The 19191-nt window shown below is 30.8% G+C and overlaps 1 protein-coding gene across 9 annotated transcripts in view; it reads right to left on the reverse strand.

Annotated features, from left to right (window-relative positions):
* Nucleotides 1–19191, reverse strand: part of LOC130677052 (homeobox protein cut-like) — an 83298-nt gene that overhangs the window by 26643 nt on the left and 37464 nt on the right. For all 9 annotated transcript variants that reach the window (XM_057483614.1, XM_057483616.1, XM_057483620.1 and 6 more), the window contains exon 3: nt 15814–15999. In XM_057483614.1, the coding sequence (XP_057339597.1) occupies nt 15814–15999 (186 nt within the window). The remainder of the gene's footprint in view (nt 1–15813; nt 16000–19191) is intronic.

Consider the following 19191-nt stretch of genomic DNA (forward strand, 5'->3'; position numbering starts at 1 on the left):
TAAGAGATCAACTTTGTAGAGGATAAAATTTCCTACAAAAAAGTTCAGAGCATTTTTTCTCTATCTATAACAGTTTTAAATGAATAAAATAAAAAACGATTGAATATTTTCCGGGTTAGAGAAATTTCAATTTTCGCGTAAAAATAATTTTGAATATTGATACTTTTACCCTATTAGCAAAATTAAATCAGGGAGTATGAAAATGAGGTTTTAAAATACCCAGTACCTGTACTGAAGACGAAGACTAGAATGATATTTAATACACCCCATCGTGGACACTGGCAACGATTATTGAAGATTAGATTTTTAAATTGGAAGGTGGTAAGACTCCCCCGTAATTATTATATTTTTTTCAACCCTCATCGACTTTTAGAGCTCTTACTGCAGAGAAACTCTGAGCGAATTAGCATATCTCGGAAAGTGATCCCCGGTACCTAATTGAATTATTCTTAAATTCCCATAAAATCGTACGAAAATTACCGGCTACGATCCCAATCCCTAAAACCACCTCATTTATACTATATACTGATGTCTTTGAGCCCGCAGGCTTAATGTCTCCACGGTATATTGGACACGATTAATTTTCTGCAACGTTACACATCAGCTTAATATTTTATATTCCCTTCAAATCTTTAATTCGAATTATAAATAATTATTTTTATAAATTTACCGCCATCTCTATCTTCAACTCCCCGTAACTTGGAAAATATTAGTCGCGGCACTATGCTCTCAAAGTCAATTTTTTAGACAATTTTATACTCTACAAAAAAGGTCCTATACATTTTTTCTCTAGGATTAATAATTTAGACACTAGAGTTAGATTAATAATTGATTAATTGATGAACTGTTTTAATGCATTTTTATCACTAAGTCAATTAATTGGAAATTGCTGGTTATCTAACAGAGATAGCGTTTAAATGCATATGACCTTTTTTGTAGCTGACAAAATTTAGAAAAAAAAAGTCTTGGACATTTTTTTTATTAGACGAATATTTTAGCCGCTAGAGGCCGCCGAAAATAATGCGGATTATTAATAGCGTGAATTTTTTTATTGATTTGATTTATTAGGTCACACTCTAAAAAAAAATAAAAAATAATGACATTAATTCATAATTGAAGTGACAAGAGTATGCAATTAATTTATCCAATATTATTGACAATAACGTCGTACATATAAATTATTAATCCGTGAATTTTTATTAAACTTACAAGCCGTCAAACTGAATTTTTATTAATAGATTTGTTAAACGACAATATTTCAATGTAAAGAATAATTAAGTAATATATTAATTAAATAATATATCTTTATTTATCTTCCATATAATTTTGAATTTATGACAGGTTAAATTCTTTAAGAGCTGACGTTAAATTAATTATAAAAACCGGGCTTTCAATTTAAATTATTTGTCAATTATTTAATCGAAATTTAAAATAAAATCTATTCATTTTTATCATCAGCTTGTACGAAAATAAAAAAATATAAAACTGTAAAAGAACACTCGAGAAGTTTAAGGATCTTAAGAATTTAAAAATAAAAAAAAAATCTTTTTATTTCTTGGGTTCGATTCACCCTCGGAGGGTAAGTGAGACCTTACACCCAAAGTACACCCTACTTAACTACTTTTTTTCCGCAGCCCTCTTCGGAACTTGTCCGATGCCTCGATAAATTAGCGACAAATTAATTCACCATTTTAATTTGTTTATTTAAATGTCTTATGAATTTTTATTTGAATTTTGCTAAGCCAAGTATTTATTCGATTTCAAAAAAAACGAAGACTTTCTTAGGAAATTTTATAAGCTACAAAAAAGTTGTCATACATTTTTTCGATATTTTTGATAGATAATCGGCAATTTTAATTTTTTAAATGGAGTAATTGGTTGGACGCGTGATCACCACATGGGGGCACCGAGTTTCGACTTCCACGGCTGAAATATTGGTCCTAGAGAAAAAATGTATAGGACCTTTTTTGTAGCCCACTAAATTTGCTAAAAAAAAGTCCTTACATTTTGTCCGATATCTGCAACAGTGTCCGCGGTAGAGCCGAAAAAAAATCTTAACAACCATTTGAAAAAATTCAAGCAAATCACCCTGTTAATTAATTACTAAATTAAACTCTCGTGTCTAACCTATCGATCCTAGAAAAAAAATTTACAGGACCATTTTTGTAGCCCATTAAATTTGCTAAAAAAAAGTCTTAACATTTTTTCCGATATCTCCGATAGCTTGCCCAGTAGAGCCAAAAAAAAATCTTAAAATAATAACCGTTTCATAAAATCACCAAGATAAATATTTATAAAAAAAGTTTGATAGTGGTAAAAAAAATGAGAGGACAGGATGATCGGAAAGCTACTTGAGTAGAGTTTTTATAGTACATCGATTTTCCCCATTGTATCGGTACTCGACTAGCTCTCGGTCTCGAAGCACTATTATTCCCTTGATTTAAATTATACTTTTTTTCCATCGTGGTTCGTTCATTGCGAGTTCTCGCACCCTTGATACGAGTTGTAAAAAGTGTAGTTGTGGTGTAGGTGCCATGGAGGCAAGCGAATATGAGATTTTTGCTCTTACGGTAATCCGTCCCCTTTACTATAACGATAGCGGCTATCGATAATCGATAAACACCGCTATAAGAGTACCTCAGGGATAGTATTGTACGTGAGTACGTTAGTACATAGAGGCTCATGTGTGCCGGTTACTCGTGTTATACCCCCAAGGGGCTAATCTCTTTACATACCTATGCTCAGAAACGTGTCGCTTCTCAACAGGCTATATTACAAGCTATAATCTAAGATCAAACTAATTTCGTATGATTTGTTTGTTATTACAATTGCTTCATTATTATTATAAACTATAAATAGCAAAATCTTCAATTTTCATTTTTGGCGCCCACTTTCTTGCAAACTAAGCTTGCTAGCTGAAAATTACCAAGAACTTTTTTTTAGGAAATTTTCTTCCCTACAAAAAAGTTCTAGTGTATTTTCACTCTAGAATCATTAGTTTAGCCGTGGAAGGCGAAACTCAATGTCCTCGTGTGGTGCCTGCTGGTCGAACCTATCACTCCATGTTAAAAATGAAAATTTCTGGTTATCTATCAAAAATATCGAAGAAACTTATAAGCTCTTTTCTTTAGGAAATTTTCTCCCCTACAAAAAAGTTCTAGTACATTTTTACTCTAGAATCAATAGTTTAGCCGTGGAAGTCGAAACTCAATATCCTCGTCTGGTGACTGTTGGTCGAACCTGTCACTCCATGTTAAAAATGGAAATTTCTGGTTATCTTTCAAAAATTTCGAATAAACTTAAAAGCCCTTTTCTTTAGGAAATTTTATCCTCTACAAAAATGGTCTCATACATTTTTCCGATAATTTTGATAGATCATCAGCAATTTTAATTTTTTAAATGAAGTGTACCTGGGTGGAGGCGCAATCACCACATGCGGACATTGAGTTTCGGCTTCTACGGCTAAAATATTGATTCTAGAGGAAAAGTACATAGGACCTTTTTGGTAGCCCATTAAATTTTTTGAAGAAAAGGTCTCTTACATTTTTTCAATATTTTTGATAAATAACTAGTAATTCCAATTTTTTGAATGGAGTAATTGGTTGGAGGTGCGGATACCACATAAGAGCACTGAGTTTCGACTTTCACGGCTAAACTATTTATCCTATTGAAAAAATGTAAAGGACTATTTTTGTAGAGGAAGAAATTTTTTAGAAAAAAGTCTTTGTCTTTTCTAGTCTATCTATTATAGTTTACGCGTTATCGTAATTCACAGCAATGGTAGTAAGTATTGATTAATAAAAGATGGCATTGACGCATTGATGTCATCGGGTACGTAATTTAGCGGCTTACGTGGCCCGATCGCATTAGTTCATGTTTATTTAAGCGAGTTATAGGTTATAGCATTTGATACGTAAGGTCTTAGTCGACTTATTCGAACTTGTTCGATCACAGTTAATAAACTACTGCTTTCTCCCCCCTCTTATTCCGTGATACGTACACGTGTTCCTACCCAATGGGCTATTGTTCTTAGTTATAGAGTCTTAAATGTCTTACTTTAACCTAAAAATATTTATATTTTTTTTTAATAAAAAGCAAATCGAGAAACTCTGATAGATTTTAAGTAAAATAGCGATTTTACTTCGGCTCACGGCCAACGGACATTTATAGGTCGGCTAGAGTCAATTGCGTTCGACTATGTAAATAACCGCCCGGTCATTTCTCTCTCTGTCACGGCGAGACTTTAGTCACGCGACCTAATATACTTGATTTATTTTTTGCCGGATAATTTTAAAAAAATTTTATTGATTCTTATACTTCAGACTATCAACAGACTGGTAGAAATAATTAGATGTTTAAGGAGGTCTAGGGTTAGCAAATTTTCTGGGTTACAAAAAAGTATTAGAACTTTTTTTCCTCCGACTAATATTTTCATTAGAAAAAAATTCTGAATAAAAATAGAATTCTAATTTCGATGTATTGTCATTCCTACTTTTTAAAATTAATATTATAGTTAAACTATTAGAAATAATTAGACGTTCAAGGAGGTCTAGGGTTAGAAAATTTTCTGGGCTACAAAAAAGTGTTACAACTTTTTTTCCTCCGATAAATAGTTTCCTTAGAAAAAATTAATATAATTTTTTTAATGACAAAAAAATACTTACAAGTGATATAAATTCACTGTTATACAATTTATTGACAACTGATCGGTTACATTAACTACGGAACTCTAATCGTGACCCCAGCTCTCATCGAAGGCGATCGAATTACATCAAAGCGATAAATAATAATTCGACTAGTAAGTTAAATAATCAGAGAATTTAAATCCCGGTCATTGGCGCCAGTTTTATTTATCTGAATAAACAGAAATAAAACTGATCACTACCTACATATTTTCGTTGCGTAATAAAATTGATAGGGAATAAAAATAACATATTGTTTATTTACTTGTAAAAATAAATTATCAATAAAGTCAAGAGTTGGATTAGGACTTTGTCGAATAAAACGTAACCGGAAGTAACCGCAATCTGTCTGACCAATGTCCTTAGGCCAACAATCTTGAGCAAATAGAACCGGAATCCCGAGATACAGATAGGACACTTATACTGAGACTACAAATGGATTTAAGGGTTTGGGGTTTCGGCATTTGCGTTTGCGGATGCATATTGAGGTATCGGCGGTAGGAAAGGGTGTATGGGTTTTAGTAAATGGTTAGTGGTCCTTTGGTGTTTAGTCAAGCTCGAACCTCAGTCCGTTATCGGTTAAAACTGGACTACTGATGACTGGATCTCGTGGTACTCTTTTGCTGTTTGGACCACAATATCGTGACCAACTCACAGAGCTTATTGTGACCAAAATATTAATCGGAGGAAAAAAAGTTGTAATCCTTTTTTGTAGCCCAGAAAATTTCCTAACCCTAGACCTCCTCAAACGTCTAATTATTTCTAATAGTTTAATTAGAATATTCATTTTAAAAAGTAGGAATGACAACACACCGAAATCAGAAAAATTTTACTTTTATTCAGAAATTTTTTCTGAGGAAACTATTAATCGGAGGACAAAAAGTTTTAATACTTTTTTGTAGCCCAGAAAATTTGCTAACCCTAGACCTCCTTAAACGTCTAATTATTTCTAATAGTTCAATTAGAATATTCATTTTAAAAAGTAGGAATGACAATACACCGAAATCAGAAAAATTTTACTTTTATTCAGAAATTTTTCCTAAGGAAACTATTAATCGGAGGACAAAAAGTTTAAATACTTTTTTGTAGCCCAGAAAATTTCCTAACTCACAACCTCCTATGATGACAAATTACTCAAAAAAATGACCACGAATTGTGAGTCGAAAGTCGATAAAAAAAGGAGGCAAAAGATGATGCAAATAGATTTATATAAATGAAAATGAAATGTATAAAGTTAGGTTGCTAGTACCGGGGAAAACTAATAGGACGATTTTCAACGGCGAGCGTTTAATTAAATTAATTATATGCGCGCACCTTATAGCAGAGATGGGCTACGCTTCGGCGGCCCTGGTTGGCTGGTAATATAAATTGTGAGAGGGACCAAAGAGAGGACGCCGTTTGAGGAGGATGAACCAGGCGTTGGCAGTAACGGCATTGAGACTGTCTGAAAAGGTGGATGAGAATGAGCCGCTGGGGTGGGAGGGGAACAGGCAGGGGGTGAGAGAGGGGTAAAGATGAAATGGGCCGGGGTGGTTGATATTGGTCTGATGATGCCGCTCGCTACTGCTTGGGAAAATGCCACCATGGACGCTATGCGATTCCTAACTTTGATAGTTACATTTATATACATTATATACATCTATATATATATATTTATTTCATTTCTATGCTTCGCATTACTCTGATCTATCTCACGGATTATATTAACAGTTATTACGTTATTATTTTCAAAATAATTTTTTCAAATTTTTGAATAACTGACCAGTGATTTTTGTAGGAAATTGTCTGCTCTATAATTTTTAATTCCATGATTTTTTTCGAAAACTCAAAATTTAAAAAGTTATAGCCAAAAGAATGAAAAGCAACATTTCAAAATTTTGATTAAATATTTTTTAAAAATAAACTGATCGCCAGTTGGATAGGAAATTTCCTTCTCTACAATTTTGTACTGGAGGACTTTTGTCAAAAATTTGGTATTTTATAAGTTATTTCGCAAAAACAAAAAAAAAATTAAACAATTGGGTGAAAAGATTTCTATTGAATGAAATAAATATAAATAATTATTATTATTATAATGAATTGCCTGAAATAAAGGAATTTATCCGTATTAAATATAATATTAAGTACATAGAATATATATGTATATAATACATTAAATACGTATAACTTTTTTAAGCCTCTTGGACGTCTCGCTGAGCTTTTGGCCAGCGCAAGTATACGATATTTAAAATTAATCCTTCCTTTGTACCTCACTCATACCCCCAACCCACATCCTTCTATCTCTTACTGTCTGTCTTTTTTATTATTATTATAATGCCGATCCATATATACATATATATATAGAACGGGCGGTATAAATTTTAGTCTATTATATTAAATATAACGGCGGTGGTGGTGGCGCAAGAGAAAAGGCTGCGAAAGGGTGAAAAAGAGACTCCGAGTGTGAGACGTCTCATTGTCTTTATTCTATATTTCATATATATATATATATATATATATATACATATATATACGTAAGCTTTAGATTTTAAAATCGATTGATCATGATTGAGTTTAATTAAAATTTCTATTTCTTGAAAACTCTAGTTTTTTAAAATTTGAATTTCGCGGGAAAAATTCAAATTTTTGAATTTGGAAATTTATTGTATTTTTTTTTGTCTGAAAATTTAAAATTACTAAATTTGGCACAAAAAGGATCAATTTCAAAATTGTAAAGTAAAAAATTTAAATTACTAATTTTTTTAATTTGAATTTCGCGGGAAAAATTCAAATTTTTGAATTTGGAAATTTATTGTATTTTTTTTTGTCTGAAAATTAAAAATTACTATATTTGGCACAAAAAGGATCGATTTCAAAATTGTAAAGTAAAAAATTTTAATTACTAATTTTTTTAATTTGAATTTCGCGGGAAAAATTCAAATTTTTGAATTTGGAAATTTATTGTATTTTTTTTGGTCTGAAAATTTAAAATTACTAAATTTGGCACAAAAAGGATCAATTTCAAAATTGTAAAGTAAAAAATTTAAATTACTAATTTTTTTAATTTGAATTTCGCGGGAAAAATTCAAATTTTTGAATTTGGAAATTTATTGTATTTTTTTTTGTCCGAAAATTTAAAATTACTAAATTTGGAACAAAAAGGATCAATTGCAAAATTGTAAAGTAGAAAATTTTAAGTACTAATTTTTAAATTTGAATTTCGCGGGAAAATTTGATTTTTGAACTTCAGCTTAAAAATAAATTTTATTTGGTCTGGAAATTAAAAAATATTCAGTTTAGCATAAAAATTGTTCAAAAAAAATTTTAAGCCGAAAATCTGGTCAAGTGATAATTTTTTAAATTTTGAATTTCGCGGGAAAAGTTTGAATTTTTAAACAGTAGCTTAGAAATTAATTTGTTTGTTGATCTTAAAATTTGAATATGGAATTTTGTACGAAAGTTTTTCAATTCAAAATTTTAGAACAGAAATTTTTTTGTAAAATCTTCACGATTGTTAATTTATTGTAATTTCGCGGGAAAAATTGAAATTTTTGAAATTAGCTCAGTCTAAAATCCACTTTTTCGACTTGAAATTGAAAATTACCAATTTTGGGTAAAAATTAACAACAAATAAAATTGTAGAACCGAAAATTACCTACAAAATTTACCCCTTCTTTTATTTTTTAAATAAAAAATTCTCTTAATTAAAAAACATAATAATTTATTTTTTTGATAAATTAATAAATAAATAAAAAAAAAAATTTTGACTGAAATTTTATAAACTCAGTTTGCGGTAGGAAACATAAAACCCGAGTTTCAGTTGCAAAAAGTAAAAGTTGAGTTGACAAATAAACAAAAAAAAACGAGCGCTAGTGCTCGGTACGGAGACAGAGTAAATAAATTTTTAAATAAGAGTTTTTTGGCCTCGCAGATTCCGTCAGTATATCGGAAAGGGGGAATTATCCTTTGGTTTGTGCATTATCCTGAGGACGAAGGATGAGAGAGTAAAAAAGTAAAAAAATAGGGGATGAAACCCAGGACTGTCTCCCCCGAAAAATGAAAAGCATCAAAAGCTACGCAACAAAGACAGAAGACAGCAGACAAATTCGTCAGACTTTTGGGCAATCGCAAGTTAATACGGACAAACCAAAGGCATTTTCCTGCTCCTATTTCCCCTTATTTCGTTATTATTCGTTTTCCATCATCCCTAGTCACTCAAATATTTAAAACCCTTCCTTCCACTCATACATTTTATCGTCTTTTCCTTTAATGACATCTGCTACCAATGCTTTGATAAATTACCTACTCGACTCGCGCTTTTCATGCTTTTCCGCGGAAACTATTGATTTTACGATAAGATTAACGGAGACCTTTTTTGTAGACCAGACAATTTCCTACAAAAAAGATATCAGTAAAAATTTTCACAGGTCTGATAGTTTAGAAGTTATAGGTTTCAAAAAAAATTTTTGGAATGACTTTCAATCTAAAATCCAAAGGGATTTTTATTTTCAGCTTTTCCAACGAATCCATTGACTTTAGGTGAAAATTTAACTGAACTTTTTTTGTAGACCGGATGATTTCTTATAAAAAAGGTAAGAATGAAAATTTTCATAGGTCTAATAATTTATGAGTTATGGGGATTCAAAAAAATTATTTTTAAATGACCTTGTGAAATAGTAAAATCTGAAAGGCTGTTGATTTTCCGCTTTTCCGAAGAATCGATTGATTTTAGGTGAAAATGTAATGAGACCTTTTTTGTAGAGGAAAAATTTTCCTAAACAACAAGTTTTTGAAAATTCGGAAAAGCCTGAAAATTTATGAGTTGAGCTCAATGGAAGTTTTCAAAACGAAATGACGGAAATTTTATCAATTACTGTGAAACTTTTCGTGTAGAGGGAAAATTTGGAGGAAAATTTTAAGGAAAATTTCTGGAAAAATTAAGTCATTACTGGTAACTTTTCAAGAAGATTGAATTTTCTCTAGAAAATTAGGATAGGAGAAAATTTGAGCAATTCAGGCCCATGGAAAATCCTAAAGAAAATTTGTGGAAAATTCTTCAATTAGTATGAGACTTTTCGTGTAAGGAGAAAATTTCCTACAGGAAAATTTTAAGGAAAATTTCTGGAAAAATTAAGTAATTACTGGTAACCTTTCAAGAAAATTTAATTTTCTCTAGAAAATTAGTATAGGAAAAAATTCAAGCTCTTCAGACCCATGGAAAATCTTAAAGAAAATTTGTGTAAATTTTTTAAATTATTATGAGACTTTTCGTGTAAGGAGAAAATTTCCTATAGGAAAATTTTAAGAAACTTAAGAAGTTAGACTTCAAGGACGATTTCGAGGAAAATTTTGAGGAAAATTAGTCAATTACTGATACTTTTTCAAGTAGAAAATAAAATTTTCTCTAGAAAATAAGAATAGGAGAAAATTTAAGAAATCCGGGTCCATGGAAAATTCCAAAGAAAATTCGTGGAAAATTCTTCCATTATTATGAGACTTTTCATGTAAAGAGAAAATTTCCTCCGGGAAACGTTTAAGAAACTTGAGAAGTTAGACTTCAAGGACAATTTCGATTAAAAATTTGAGGAAAATTTCTAGGAAAATTTCTAGGAAAAGTAATTAATTACTGATACTTTTTCAAGTAGAAGATAAAATTTTCTCTAGAAAATAAGAATAGGAGAAAATTTAAGAAATGCGGGTCCTTGGAAAATCCTAAAGAAAATTTGTGGAAAATTCGTGATTTTTTCAATCTTAACAAAACTAAAAAATTGATGGATCTAAATATTTTAATAAATTTTAAAATTAAAAAAAAAAACAAATAACATGAAATTAAAAAACTAACAATAAAAAATTGATGTTGCGTAAAGATATCTTTATCTTTATTATTATCATTAAATCTTCATATCAGTGTAAACATAATAAATACCATTAAAAACTGATACAAAATGGCCGACGATAATTATGAGTTTAAACTTTGAATAGTAATAAAACAATTAATACGGTGTAATAACAAATTATAAATATCGTATATCAACAATATATATGTAAGAATGTAGGTATGTACTTGTTTTAGTGTACAGAGTACATTAACATGTTTAAAACCGTATTTTAAAACAACGTTTGATGTTTTATTTACATTGGCATCAGCTCGCCATCGTCTATCGTCATTTAAAGTGTGTGTAATGATAGTTTAATACTCGTACATTATTCTCAGATGTCTTATTTGTTTAACAACAAAATTTCGTTCCTCTTATTAATTTCTTTTTTTTCAAAATTCCAATTTTTTAACAAAAACTCCTAAAATTTTTTTTTAAATGCTCATTACTCTGAGACAATTAACGCTGGGACAAAAAAAGTTATATGTTTTTTTAAGAAAATTTAATTCCCTACAAAATCGAACTCTTAAGTTTTATCGATAAAATCGATAGTTTATGAGCTAGAGTCATTTTAATAATTTTAGAATCTATTGATTCAAATTTTAGACGTTTAGATTTAAAAGTACTGATATCTCGAAAGATATTCGAGATATCGACAAAATGTATTAAACCTTTTTTGTAGAAAATTTATTTTCCTACAAAATCGAATCAATACGTTTTTTCCAAAAAATCGATAGTTTACGATCTAGAGCCATTTGAATTATTTCAAAATCGATTAATCCAAATTTCAATCATTTCTCAGTTCCTCGGCTTTCGAATATCGATATCTCGAAAAGTCGTCGAGATATCGAAAAAATTCACGGGACCTTTTTTGTAGGGAATCAAATTTCCTGTAAGGTAGTTTATAGACTTGAAAAAATGATCGATATTTCCGGCTCAAGCGGCGATTAAACATAAAAATAAATAATTATCGCGATTTCAGCCGCGTAATTAATTTGTGTGCGTGTAATTAATAGACGATTGATCGCGGCACATATCGATCAAAGAGTTTTACACAGCAAATAAAATTTAAAAAAAAAAGTTCCTGAGCAGTGATGACGTATTTCGTATAGTTTAGGAGAAAAAGCTCATTAACTGTTGATATATATATGAAAAAAAGTGTGTTAGTAGCAGAGTAAAATATATCTCGTTTTTAGATGGGTAATAATTACGCGGTTTCTGGATTTTTTTCTACTTGAAACTTACGAAATGAATATCTAACGATATTGGCTCTTTTTTTTGTTCTCTTTATTTATCTCTCTCTCTCTATCTCTAAAACCTCAATCTGTATTTCATCTGTGGTAAGTACTCGTCCATATTTCGTCTACTATCAACAGATCCAGGCACATTACCCACGAAATTTTCACTCGAGTGCAAATATTCCCAGTTTTTTTTTTATTTTTTTATTTTTTTTGAGCCAGACAGAAAACCCTTATACGCTATCTCTCAAGCACAGAATCCTTTCGATTAGTCTCAACTCTACATGTTACTGTTTAACTCTACCTAAATAACTATTTTATTAAAAAATATTTTTACCACCCTCTAGCTCATCAGATTCTCATCGCGGCATCTATCGGTCAAAGAAATTTTTTCAGGAAATTTTATTTCCTACAAAAAAGTTCCTTTGCACTTTTCCTCTAGCTCACATATTTTTCGATTCTTTTTCTTGTTGGAAAATCTCTAAAGTAACTAATTTTTTATTTTCATCTCTAGCGTCTTAACGGTCAGTTTTATGGAAAAAGTTTATAGGACCAATTTTGTAGGGAATTTAATTTCCTACAAAAAACGTTTTGACACTTTTCCTCTAGCTCCTATATTTTAGGCAGAAAATAAATTTTCTTTACAAAAAATTGAGTCATTAAATTTTTCCGTTGATTCCAAAGTATCAAAGTTTAAATCGCTGCAACTCAAAAACTACTGAAGTTACGGTTTCAAAGTACTAGACCTTTTTTGTTGGTAATTGAATTTTCTGTAAAAAAGTCTTTGGCGAACTTATGCCGCGGTAATTATTTTCCGAGCTAGAGAGCGTCAAAAATAAAAAGTAGCATTTTTGGAAAAACGAGTTGAGAAATGAATTTCAAGTGAAACAATGAATTGTAATTGATATTAAGGTTGTAATTTATGTGAATATATGAAAAATGTTAGTAATGATAATAATAACGATAAAAAAAAAATGTACCGCAATAGCGTGTGTAGGCTGTGGCCACGAACAAAAGTCATGACGATACGCCATCGTCGGCGGTTTCTATAAATCTTTTGTGACCCGATAAGAAAAGATTGCCTACTATATCGATGAGTGTATAAAGTTGGGCTGTACAACAAACCCGACCCCGTCTCAGTAGGTGGTACGCGACATAGACCTCGCGTGTTTCTTGAAATACATTTAAAACAGTAATTACGATATAATCAACAGGCCGTGACCAGATACGCATCTGGCAATACCCGGCTCAACTTTTCTTCAAAAGCTTTCAGGATATTGCGCAAAAAAAAAATAATAATAATAAGTTTTAATATCAACTGCAATCGAAGTTAATAAAAATATTTTTTAAGAAATTTTGCTGATTCTTTTGTTCGAAGCTCGGGTACTTCGATTATAAGGGTTGGATTTTTGAATCGTTGATAGATTTTCGTAGCTGGGAAAATTTGCTAACTCTAGACCACCTTGGATGCATAATTATTTTGACTGGTTTGATTAGAATCTTTAGTTCAAATTTAGAAAATTTTGGACTTTGGAAAACGATAAAAATTGGGAGACAATTTTTTGTTGGTTTTAAACTTCGATATCTCGAAAACTAATTGTCGGAAGCCGATAGTGTCAAAGTATAAATTGTAGCTGGGGGTCTAAGCTTTGAAATGAGACCAAGAAGACTCGAAAATTTTGATTAGTTTAGAAGTTATAAATTTTTTAAGTTAAAAAAAAAGAATTTTTTTAATTAATTGAATTTGAGATTATTTTTAAAAATTCATAACTACTAAACTAATTAAAATTAAGCTACCGGATTGGTCGAGTTTTAAAGCTTAGACCCTTAGCTTCAATTTTCATAAATACTAGATTGACTTCCGGTGATTAGTTTGCAAGATATCGCGTTATATAGACAGGGGTAGATTTTAATGGAAATCGAAATTTTGATTTTTGATTTTCAAACTTAAAAAATTCATAACTTCCAAACTAATTAAGATTAAGGCTCGTTCTTGGTCTCATTTCAAAGCTTACACTTCCAGCAACAATTTTCATTTTTGTTTAATTGATCCACGACCAATAGCTTCTGAGATATAAATTTTTGAAGCCGATGCCCGAAAACCAGAATTCAAAATTTCAGTTCCCGATTTCTACTTTCCAGCTTCAAAAATTTCTCACTTCCGGTCTAATACTAATTAAGGCCCCTAATTAGTCCCATTCTAAAGATCAGATCTCCAGCTACAATTTTCACAACTCAGTCATCAAAATCCCTCTATTAGTTCCCGAGATACCGAACTCAAAAGTTCGGTTGTAAATTCAAACGCGAATCAACAAAATAAAAAAAATCAATTAAATGCGGTAGGGTAAAAAAAACTAGTAACGTATTTAAATAGCACTCAACACGCGATTGTTCGTAAGCGGAAGAGCCAGTGTCCGAGCACTTAAAAAAAATGAAGGGTAAATTTTTTTTTTTCGCCTTTTTATGTTTCAATTATTAACTTGAATATAATATTCCATTTTATCACCTCCCCCTTCTCCCCTAGCCCTTAAAGTGAAGAATAAAAGGAGGTTGGAACAAAAAAAAATATAAAATGTCTATCGACACCTCGATTGTTTGTGCTAGCGATCTATAGAAAAAAAAGAAAAAAATTCACGGCTTTTTTCCGCGATGATAACAGAGAAAAAAAATAATAAAGCTGGTACTTGAAGGGGAATCGACGATTATCGGCGTGGGATTACAGAAAAAAAAATAATAATAATAAAGAATTTAAGTTGAAGCGAACGAGAGTCTCTTTGACGGAATCGAGAACTCTTCGAACTGATTGTCTGTTTATCATTATATTATTGGTTTTTACTGGAATAAATCAAAGATAAGTACCCGGGTGTCATTTTTATTACGCCATTTATTTTTATTTTTTCTCTGGCGCGATTAATTGATTTTTTTTATTTTCTTCAAATTTACAACCGAACTTTTGAGTTCAGTATCTCGGGAACTAATAGAGGGATTTTGATGACTGAGTTGTGAAAATTGTAGCTGGGGATCTGATCTTTGGAATGGGACTAATTAGAAGCCTTAATTAGTATTAGACCGGAAGTGAGAAATTTTTGAAGCTGGAAAGTAGAAATCGGGAACCGAAATTTTGAATTCCGGTTTTCGGGCATCGGCTTCAAAAATTTATATCTCAGAAGCTATTGGTCGTGGATCAATTGAACAAAAATGAAAATTGTAGCTGGAAGTGTAAGCTTTGAAATGAGACCAAGAACGAGCCTTAATCTTAATTAGTTTGGAAGTTATGAATTTTTTAAGTTTGAAAATCAAAAATCAAAATTTCGATTTCCATTAAAATCTACCCCTGTCTATATAAGGCGATATCTTGCAAACTAATGACCGGAAGTCAATCTTGTATGTATGAAAATTGAAGCTAAGGGTCTAAGCTTTAAAACTGGACCAATCCGGTAGCTTAATTTTAATTAGTTTAGTAGTTATGAATTTTTCCAATAATCTCATATTCAATTAATTAAAAAAATCTTTTTTTTTTAACTTAAAAAATTCATAACTTCTAAACTAATCAAAATTTTCGAACCTTCTTGGTCTCATTTCAAAGCTTAGACCTCCAGCTACAATTTATTCTTTGACACTATCGACTTCCGACAATTAGTTTCCGAGATATCGATCCTCAAATATTTTATTCACAGCAAAGTCATAACTATGCGATTTTTTCTTTGCAGAATCAAAACTCAATAATTTTCTCTAATTAACCAAATAATTATCTCACAAATTGTCATGACGATTATTAACGATCATAGAATCAAAAATAAAATAAAAAATGGCATAGTCGCGAGTTAATAATCCGCGATCATTAAAATATTCAGTACCCGCGAGTTGATTCGCGTCCGCGATTTAACTCGCGGCTTCAATCCAAGTATTTTTAATTGACATATTTATAAGTATGTCGAGTATTTATTCTCTGTATGGACTATTTAGATGATTGGAAAAACGGAAAGAAAAAATTTGAAAAATTTTTCGAAATTAAAAAATTAAAAAAAAAAAAATTACCTCTTTTTCTTTGGCCTGTAGCTCGTTATCCAGGTTGCTCGGTGATCTCCTTGGATTACTCTCAGTGGAATTATGCTCAGTACTGGGTAATGCATTTTGGGGCAACTGTCCCTCAGTCTTTGAATTATCACTCGCCGCGTACTTTTCTTTTAACGCTGTTAATTCTTTTTCTGCTAATGTCGCCCTCTGTAATCATAAACAACCGTAATAATTAATGACTTTTGCCAAAATAACAAATTAATCATTTTTATTTAAAAAGAATAGAAAATTTGATTTTTGATTTTTGGTAAATTTTTGCTGTAACTCTTAAAAAATTGAATTTTTGGTTAAAATTCACTGGACTTGAATTGTAGAGCGGAAAATTTTAAGAAGGATAAGTATTTTTGTTCATTTTTCCGATAAAATTTCCCACAATCCGAAATTATGCAAAAAAAATTTCGAAATTAGTGATTTTTTAATTCCAATTTATGAATAACGAGTGTCTTTGAAAATATTGACCTGACGTTAAAAATGCAAAGATACGAAATTGTAGAGCGTAAAATTTTCTAAAAGATACGTATTTTTATTTATTTTTTCGATGTAAAATTTTCTGGAAATCGAAATTTAGAAAAGAAAATTTCGAAATTAGTGATTTTTTAATTCCAATTTATTTAAAGCGAGATATCATTGAAAATATCGATCTGAGGGTAAAAATGCTCAGATGCGAAATTGTAGAGCGTAAAATTTCCTAAAAGATACGTATTTTTATTTATTTTTTCGATGTAAAATTTTCTGGAAATCGAAATTTAGAAAAGAAAATTTCGAAATTTGTGATTTTTTAATTCCAATTTATATATAACGAGATATCTTTGAAAATATTGACCTGGCGTAAAAAATGCTTTGATACAAAATTGTAAAGCGTAAAATTTCCTATAAGACACGTATTTTTATTCATTTTTTCGGTGTAAAATTTTCCGCAAATCGAAATTTAGAAAACAAAATTTCGAAATTTGTTTTTTTTAATTCTAATTTATTTAAAGCAGGATATCATTGAAAATATCGATCTGAGGGTAAAAATGCTCAGATGCAAAATTGTAGAGCGCAAAATTTCCTAAAAGATACGCATTTTTATTTATTTTTTCGATGCAAAATTTTCTGGAAATCGAAATTTTGAAAACGAAATTTCGAAATTTGTGATTTTTTAATTCTAATTTATTTAAAGCAGGATATCATTGAAAATATCGATCTAAGGGTAAAAATGCTCAGATACAAAATTGTAGAGCGCAAAATTTCCTATACTATGTGTACTTTTGTTTATTTTTTCCATGTGAAGTTTCTCGCAAATCAAAATTTTGAAAACAAAATTTCGAAATTAGTGATTTTTTAATTCTAATTTATTTAAAGCAGGATATCATTGAAAATATCGATCTGAGGGTAAAAATGCTCAGATACAAAATTGTAGAGCGCAAAATTTCCTATACGATGTGTACTTTTGTTTATTTTTTCCATTTGAAGTTTCCCGCAAATCAAAATTTTGAAAACAAAATTTCGAAATTAGTGATTTTTCAATTCTAATTTATTTAAAGCAGGATATCATTGAAAATATCGATCTGAGGGTAAAAATGCTAAGATACAAAATTGTAGAGCGCAAAATTTCCTATACGGTAGATACAGTCGCCTATTTTTAAATTTGTAAATTCGATAGCAAAAATACAAACAAAAAAAAATGGATAAATAATTTAAATATAAAGAATCTCGATTAAAGGAATGTTGAGCTTGACAGGGCGAGATAGTTGGCGATCCTCGCCAGCTGTTGCGTGTGTACACAACTAAAGAGCAAGTGAGTGAGAGTTGAGAGTTTAGAGAGAGAAAGGGAGTATGTTTGATACCTAAATACCCTCTTGAGAGTAGGGTATCCCGTGTGAACTGAAGATACATATATATATATATATATATATATATATATATATAGACACACACGCACACTGAGAAATATTTAAGCACCTAACGACTTACAAGTACTAACTTACTTTTAATACACACAAATATAACGGAGATTGTGAGCTATAGAAACACATGATCAACACAGGATCAATGCTACTGATGAGCATCTGTAGAAATAGTTTGTCTGGCTCTTATTATCCGTCTTTTTCTCCTTTTACGATTTCTTAAACTCCATCCGTTTCTTTTTGTTCTCATATCAGCTTCAGGTTTTTTATATTTTTTGCGCTGCTAAAAAGATCTTTATGGTGGGAAAGTACCGCGAGACGGCTATAATTTACAATCGGCTTCAAATTGTTGACTAACTATTTGTTTATATTTTTATTGACGCATAACTTCTAAACCAAAGGACTTATGATAAAAGTTGTGGTGACCTTTTTTGTAGAGGGTTTCATGCAGAAAAGAATGAGACCAAGAACGAGAAAATCGGTCCCTTAGTTCCGGAGATATGGCCCGGGAAAAATTACATTGTTTTTCAAGGTCATTGATTAGAAATTTTTGGGCCCAGTTTTAGACGCCAGGATCTTGGAAACTAAAGATTTTATGAAAAAATGTATAGAGGGCTTTTTTGTAGTGTATAGATTGCAGAAGAATATAAGCCCAAGAACGAGTAAATCGGTTGGTTAGTTTCGGAGATATTGATTTTTGAAAAAAAAAATTGAATTAGCATCAAAAAATTTCGATCCAGTTCCATCTCAATTAATATCTTTGGTAATAAAAAATTTCGAATGAAACGAATAAACGCAAGAACAGCAATACAATAAACCGTACAATGGCCGTTGAAGAAAATGCAAATGAGTTTCCAGTTTTCGTTACCCACACTCTTTCCGAGTGAAAAAAAAGAAATCGCTACCTGAGTAGCCGTACAATGCCGGTATATTTTTATGGCCCGCCGCGGGGATCTAATGGCACCCCGTGGACAAAAAAGACTCGAGCCCAAAACAAAAGAATAGATTCAGAGTAGACGTCATTGTTTTCCGTATATTCCGCACCCTTCATACATTTATTTCCTTTCCCTCCTTCCTCGCTTCTCTTCCTTACCCGCGAACTTCTAACATTATTTAAAAAAAAATATAAAAATAAACTAAATATCGCAACATTTCTCACTTCTTGGGCCCCATATACATAGATTACAATATTGGGGGTGGTCCCCTTATGAGGCGGAGGGTGACTCCCTGCAGATACGTTTCGAGCCTCCCCTATGTTCATGGATCACTCGTGTCAGAGCGTGTTTATTTATAAACATAAATTTTAATGATGATCCTGATGAAAATATAAGAACATTTACGTTATTTATTACCTTGTCATTTTTTTACGCTTTCATACCTCATAGATTTTAATATTCAGGGTATAGTTTACAGGAAGGGAGAAAAATATTTAAGCGGCTTAATTTTTCAT

Source organism: Microplitis mediator, chromosome 11 (genome assembly GCF_029852145.1).
Source record: "Microplitis mediator isolate UGA2020A chromosome 11, iyMicMedi2.1, whole genome shotgun sequence".
Taxonomy (NCBI): domain Eukaryota; kingdom Metazoa; phylum Arthropoda; class Insecta; order Hymenoptera; family Braconidae; genus Microplitis; species Microplitis mediator.